General features: G+C 40.6%; 1 protein-coding gene across 1 annotated transcript; it reads right to left on the bottom strand.

Annotated features, from left to right (window-relative positions):
* Window positions 1–483: 483 nt before the first annotated feature.
* On the bottom strand, window positions 484–7265 carry EXOC8 (exocyst complex component 8). Its single transcript, XM_004372813.3, has one exon. The coding sequence runs from the start codon at window positions 7157–7159 to the stop codon at window positions 4988–4990; it is 2172 nt and encodes a 723-aa protein (XP_004372870.1). The 5' UTR covers window positions 7160–7265; the 3' UTR covers window positions 484–4987.
* Between the last annotated feature and the right edge of the window lie 74 nt (window positions 7266–7339).

Genomic DNA, 7339 nt, shown 5'->3' with positions numbered 1-7339 from the left:
ACTTACAGCCAGCGACCTTATGGATAACAGACCGAAATGTTGCCTGGTCCTGCGCCATCTTCATGATTACTGCTATGTTTGAGTCCATTGCTTTGGCTATTGTGTCAATCCATCTAGTTGAGGGTTTCCCTCTTTTTCACTGATCCTCTACCAACCATGATGCCCTTTTCTAGCGATTACTCTTTCCTTTTGATGTGTCCAAAGTAAGTGAGCCAAAGTTTCACCATTCTCCCTTCTAAGGAGCATTCCAGTTGTATTTCTTCAAAAACTGATTTGTTTGTTCTTCCAGCAGTCTGTGATATATTCAGTATTCTTCACCAACTAACCAAACCAAACTCAAACCCAATGCTGTTGAGTCTATTCCGACTCATAGTGACACTATAGTACTGAGTAGAACTGCCTCATAGGGTTTCCAAGGAGCAGGTGGTGGATTCAAACTGCCGACCTTTTGGTTAGCAGCTGTAGCTCTTAACCACTACACCACCAGGGCTCCTACAAAAATAAATAAATGAATAAACAAATGATAAATGAAAAAAAAAAACTATAACACAGAGTCCACATTATGGTTGATTTCCTAAATATACAATCAATTCCTAAAAATCATAATATAAATCTGAGAAAAGTAAGCAAATGACATAAACAAGTAGTTTAATAGAAAAAAAATTCTCAACCCCATAAAATTACGAATAAAACCAGATACTGTTTTTTAACAGGTAAGATTAGTTAAGAATGAATAAATCTTACTACTAATCAGAATAATCCTATTAGTAAAAAATGAATGAATAAATAAATGCATACGAGCATTTAGGGAAATAGGCTTTCTCCTATACTGTTGGGGAGACTGCAAAATGGTACAACTTTCCTGGTGAGCAATTTGGCAATGTTTATCTAAATTTAAAATGTACAGTTTGGCAGAGCAATTTTTAGAAATGTGTCCTATAGATATATATATTCATACAAGTAAGCAAAGATATATATTCAGGAAACTTTTTTGTAGGATTTTTTTTGTAATCACAAAAACCTGGAACAGCAAAGCAACTGGGAAATGCAAAAGTATGATGTGTTCATTCAATGTTATTATTATTCTATCACAGAAAAAAATCCAGTGAGGTACTGCTATAGGTATTGATGTGAAAAGATATCTTAAATATGCTGAATTGTTAAGTGAAAAGAATCAAGATGCAGAACAGTATGTATACCCACTGCCGTTGAGTCGATTCTGACTCATAGCAAGCCTATGGTATGATCCAATTTCCAGGAAAAAAAAAATATACAAGGAACTCTTACCAGTGGTTACCTTGGTGAGTGGGATCGTTGTAGCGGTTGGGTGGGGATGAGGACTTTGACCTTGTTCCTTTCTGAACGGACTGAAGCTTTCTTAATAAGTATGTATTACTTTTGTAATTTTTCTTTCCTCTAATTAAAAAACTAAAAAACCCGCAGCAGCTCTGCAATAGCTAATACAAGTCTAAACCCTGATGATCGACTTTCAAACCTCTTCACAATAGGGTTCGCCCCTCTACACAAGCATTATTTCACAAAGCTGTGCAATTTACACTCTGCAATCTGCTCAAGCAGGTCACTTCATAAATGCCACGTTCCCACTTGTGTGTCTTTGCTCATGTCATGCTCTTACTTTTTCTTTGCAGATCTAAATCTTGCTCATTCTTCAAGGACTAGCTCCAATGCCAACAATCCCATGAGAACTTTCCCAACTCCTCAAAATTAACTGCTGTCTTCCGTTTTCCTACTGTACTTAAACTGCAACACACTGTTTAGCATATGTTTTTATATTTATAATTTATATTTGTTGATTTTTCCAAATTTTAAGCATCTTAGGAAAAAGCATGTCTAAATTTATTTTGTACCCCAACCCATTAGATTCACCAAAAAAATTAGACATAAGCATTCAATAAATACATTTAAATCAATTATATGTGATAGTACCCTCAATATCTATTACTTTATTTAAAAAAAAAAAACAAAAACAAAAACAGAATTTTGTCATTTAGTTCCTAGGTCTTGTGGCTTACATTGTATTTTTTTCATTTAGGTAAGTACCAAACCAAAAAACCAAACCCACTGCCACTGAGTCGATTCCGACTCATAGTGACCCTATAGGATAGAGCAGAACTGCCCCATAGGGTTTCCAAGGAGCAGCTGGTGGATTCGAACCGCCAACGTTTTGGTTAGCAGCCGAGATCTTAACCACTATACCACCAGGGCTCCAAATTCAGTTTAGTGTAAATTCACGTTGTGTACATCTGAAATTTCCCATTCAAGGGAATCCTAAAATATTGAGATGCCTGATTTATTCACAATTCTGACAGTAAGCAGAACACTTAGTTAAATTAGCTAACAGCTTCCTACTTATCCTCCCCATACCAAAAAACAACGGAAAAACAGCCTTGGTTCTTCAAAGAATATTCTGTTAACAGGGACAGAAGAATATTAAATCCTAATTAAAGGAGAGAAATAGATATAATATTGCAGTATCAATCAATTTTATCCAGTGTTAAGAAAAAATGTAAGCTTTATTTTATAAAACATTTCAGATTCCCTCATATCACAGCATCATATCAATAAGCAAAATTTACATATACTGATTTTATACTACATATTAAGTCCCCAATTCCCAATCCTAGGTATAAAATCAAGTCGTAAAATACAAGTGCTGATAATTAAACTATAGGTAGTATTTTAAACAAACAAAAAAGTGCATTTTCAGCACATAAGTGAAATGAGGCTTTAATCAAAAAGAGACTTAATTCCACAGGATATCTTTTTTCGACAGCAATTAATTCAATCAAGTCTGTGATTCCAAGTTCAAGCAACAGTGTTAAGCTTGAAGCAAACAAGGAAAGGCAAGCAATTCGTAAGTGGTATATTTCAGTATGTAGTATAATTTTGCATTCAATTTTTAGAACTTGTTTTGGAGTCAAATGAAACAAAAGAATCAGAGAGAAGAGGAATGCAACGTATTTGTTCTGTCTTGGCAAAAAGGTATATTATGACATTGGTGGTCTTTAATCAACTTCCCATACTAATTGATTCACCAAAAAACATACTTCCTTCAGAAACAACTCTGATTAAGGAACACACATTTAACAGAAGAAAATTCTGTACTTCCAGTTTTAAAAAGCAGACAGTTCTATGAAGAAGCAACCATTTAAATATCTGAGTATATACATTTAAGTTTTTACAACTTCGTGCCGCCTTAAGAGAAGTTTGATTTAGAAGTATAATTTCATGAACTCAGGATCAAATATTTACACAATACATGTTTCATACAATATAATTTTAGAAACCTTAAATGGCACGAAATCTAATAATCACAAAATTTTATCAAATTCAAGTTCCCAGTGATCTTAAAACAAATTATAACTGTGTTTGTTCAACTGAGATATCCAGTTAGTCTTATTATTTAGAAAACCCTAAAGTGATATGAGAAAAGTAGTCAAAGAAAATTTGTAACTTTGATAATTTTCAACGTTTTAAATATGCATAGCTAAAAATAAGATAAAAAAGCTCGTCTGGAATAAGAGTAATTTCAAGTTTTACAACCCTAACTCACTGTTTGGATCTGTGTCAGGTTTTACATAATTTCCACAGTCTTAATATCACCGTTTTTATTCAGATAAAAGAAATGACCTTTCAAAATTATTAGCATCAAAAATGGCACTTAGAGACAAAAAGAACATCGGAGAAATGGATCTCAGCAAGCATAATTTCAAAGTATGAGAAATGTTATATAACCAATAGCTTAGAAGCAATAGTTTAGAAACCTTGGGAAATTTCTTTAGTTACTTTTGTTTTACTAAACAATCTGAAGTAAGCATTATTTTAAAAAACAAAGCAAGGAAAATAAAAAGATAAAACAAGGAAAACAGCATGGAGCATTCTAGCAGGAGTCACAGAAGGATCTCACCTTTTGTGACTCAGTGTTCCCTTTGCTTTGGGAACACCGTCTCGCCTCTCTGTTCGCCACTACATTACCAAGAACAGAACAGAAACAGAAATCTCTGCTCAAAGTAGTCACACTTGAGAACACTATGGCATTTGCATATGATTTTTTCTAATTTCCCATGCACCCAAACCCTGAAACCTAAACAAACGTTTCAATGAAATTTTCCTTACATTTGCATGAAGTCTGAGCCACTACATAACCTATACTGAAACAGGGATGGCTACAATCACTAACTGCTGCCAGCTTCCTCAGTGTGTCTTATTATTTTTCAATATAACAAAGACAAAAAACTCCAGCTGGAAATTTACACAATTCAGGAATACACTGAAAAATTACTTTATCATAGTCCTTGAGATTATAAAGCTGCTAATTAGCAGCTGAAAATAATTAACCCTTCAAATTATGTTCAAAAAGTTTGCTAGTTTTTATGAAAGCTTCCCCGTGTATTCTATAAAGACTGAAGTATCTGAGTCCACACACTAGTTTGACGAAACAATACTTTTGACTATAACAGACCCTAAAACCAATTTTCCAACACCTTTCTTTTCACCAAATTGTTCCATCACCTTTTAAGGTGGGGAAATATATGAGGCAGGGCATTTTATATGGCATCGCACCTTTTATGTACTTCAAGAAATCTAACGTTTTAGTGAACGGGAAAATTTTTCATAACATTCTTAAACTCTATGGATTTACAGACATTACTTCTCTGTGCTGCATAATACATACTGTAAGAATGTGTGTTTTGACTCAAAGGAGAAGCTGAAATACTATAATGTGACCACATATTCATTAGAAAATTAGCATAATTTGAAAGGAAAGTGTATGTTTTAATATTCCATCCTTTTTGTTATTTTGGCTTAATATTTTTTCTTTCTCCTTTTGATTTTGCATTTCTATCTCAGAGAGCATCATTTAATTTTAAGCTGTGTTTGAGACTATAAACAACATACTAATGTAACTTAATATAAATAACATATAAGCAATATATGTGTATCTACATATAAATCAATCCATGCATCAGACCACTGATGTTGTACTTTCGGGATTCACACGAATAAGTCTGGATGCGTTCCTCAGGTCTTGGAGTTGCTTGGCAGGTTTCCCCACACCTTCTTCAAACCTTTTCTCCACCACAGGGAGGACTGTTTCATATAGAAAGGATGCATTCTGCCTAATGAAGGCCTTTTTCTCTGGATCCTGCTCACACCTAAGACTATAATCCACATGCTGAACAGCAACCAAAATGATCTCTAACAGGCTCTCCAAAAGTACCATGTGCAGCTCTGGGAAATACAGCTTCAAGGCCTCTTCCAAGAAGCCCATGGTCTGTTTGGTGAAGGCAACCACAGTGTAGCTGAGATTCACCCAGCAGTCATCCCCTGTGTACTGCTCAAAATTACTCACCCCGCAACTCTTCATCTCTTCTTTGAGTTTACCCAGGGCCTCCGGAGTCATCAAGTTCATCCTCCTCCACATCTCCTCAGAGTTCCGGTGCTTAGTGGCTTCAATTATGATTTCTTTGTAACTGTGCAAGGCCCCCTGGATGTCTTTCACCAGAAGGGCATGGATGATGAAGGTGAGGTCTAGTCCAATATCTCCCAGCTGCTGACAATGCTCCTTGGCCACCTTTACACACTCTGCTGCTGTAGAAAGGCTCTCTTTACTATCAAACACCTGCTTGCTAAAAGCGTCCACAAACATGCCCATGGCTGACCGCGCCCAGACCACAAAGGCAGAGTAGCATCCACTGTCAGTGCCTGCAAAATCTGTTTCAAATTCCCTTGCAGTCTCCAGAAGGCTGGTAAAGAAGACATGGCACAGCTTATGAATATAGAGTAAAGTGGCACCCTCAATGCGAAGCTGTCGTATTGCAGTATGCACAGCTGCTGCTCTGTTTCTCAAAAACAGCTCACAAGCCTTAGTGCACTGGCCCAGCCGGATTAGTTGAGAAACAGCTCTGCGAGTAGCCTTGGGACCACCCCTCAGGGAACGACCCGGGGAGAGTTCGAAAACTAATACCTCAGTGAGCTGGCGGACACGCTCATCCACTTTGGCCCTCAATTCTTTCACAGGAGGTGGACTGGGCTTATTTTCCAGGTAATGATTCAACTTATCTAGCAGGTCCACGGCCCCTTCAAAGTCCCTCTGGGCAATACAGACATCCAGGTCTTCAGGTAACTCCTGGATCCATTCCATTGAGAGGTCCACCTTCTCTTCTTCTACCTCAGGAACAGCTGGTTCTTCTTCTTCTTCATCCTCGAATGGGTTACCGGCCTTGGCAGTCACTTGGGATGGCCCTCGGGGGGCTGCTGCCTCCTCCTGTTCCCTTCGTCTTTTCTCACTGAGGGCCCTCTTAGTTTCTTCCAGCACTTCAAGCCACTCCCGTTTGATTTTGGCATTTTCCGCCTGAAAAATGCGGCTCTCGGGGAACATGAGTAGCTTGAACATGTCCTTCATGGGTGGGTTGTCCTTGACATTGACCACGGCCAAGCCATCTAGGGGATAGAGAGCGTTGTAGCGATACATCCCCCGCCGCTGTGGCAGCCAGGTGGCCACCAGCAAACAATCGTTCATGAGAAAGCCATGCACCCGCTGCAGCTGGGCCATGTGGTCCGCCTCGTACTCCACCAGGTCCCCGTTGTACACCAGGTACTGTCCCGGTGTCTCTAGCAGGTGCCTGCAGCCTTCCACCTTCTCAAGCAGGGTGGTGAGGGTGCGTTGCTTTCCTTCCTCGCCCGGACCTGAACAGTCGCGGGAGGCGCCCCCGGGGGTGGGGAAAAAGCTGGCCTGACCTCGGAGGTGGTCTCGGCCCCCCGCCCCACCTCGCTCCTCCCCACCAGAGGCCGCGGCGGCTCCGGCGGCGGCGGCAGGAAGCAGCGTGAGCGGGATGCTTTCCAGGCTGCTCTTCTGTTCGGTGAGCAGATGGCTAAGCTGATACATCTCGCTCTCCAAGTAGGAGATCTCGCGGGCCGTCTCTATGAACTGCCGGTAGTTCTGGTACACGTTGCGCTTCAGGTTCTGCGCCGTCTCCTCCGCCAGCGCCTGGATGCGCTGCCGGTGCTCCTGGAGGTCCCGGTCCCCGTCCGACTGCTGAGAGAGCTGCTTCACGTACAGCCGCGCCTCGAAGCCGCCCGACTCCAGCTGCCGCCTCAGACGGCTCGCCCCGCTGTCCGACATCGCCATCGCCATTTCCGTCCGGCTCGCGGGCAGTCACTGTCACTATCGCTGCCGCGGTCGACACCCACCCCACCTCTACTGAGGTCCAGGCTGAGGAAGCAGGACGAAGCGAGCTGAGTGCGCCTGCTCTCAGGCCCGAGAGTCGGACACTGCGCTTGCGCACGGTGCCGCGCAAGACAGTACGCCTGCGCG

This window comes from Trichechus manatus, unplaced genomic scaffold (assembly GCF_000243295.1).
Source record: "Trichechus manatus latirostris isolate Lorelei unplaced genomic scaffold, TriManLat1.0 scaffold00021, whole genome shotgun sequence".
Lineage (NCBI taxonomy): Eukaryota > Metazoa > Chordata > Mammalia > Sirenia > Trichechidae > Trichechus > Trichechus manatus.
The sequence above is the reverse complement of the archived record's forward strand: the minus strand, read 5'-3'. Positions and strand labels throughout refer to the sequence as shown.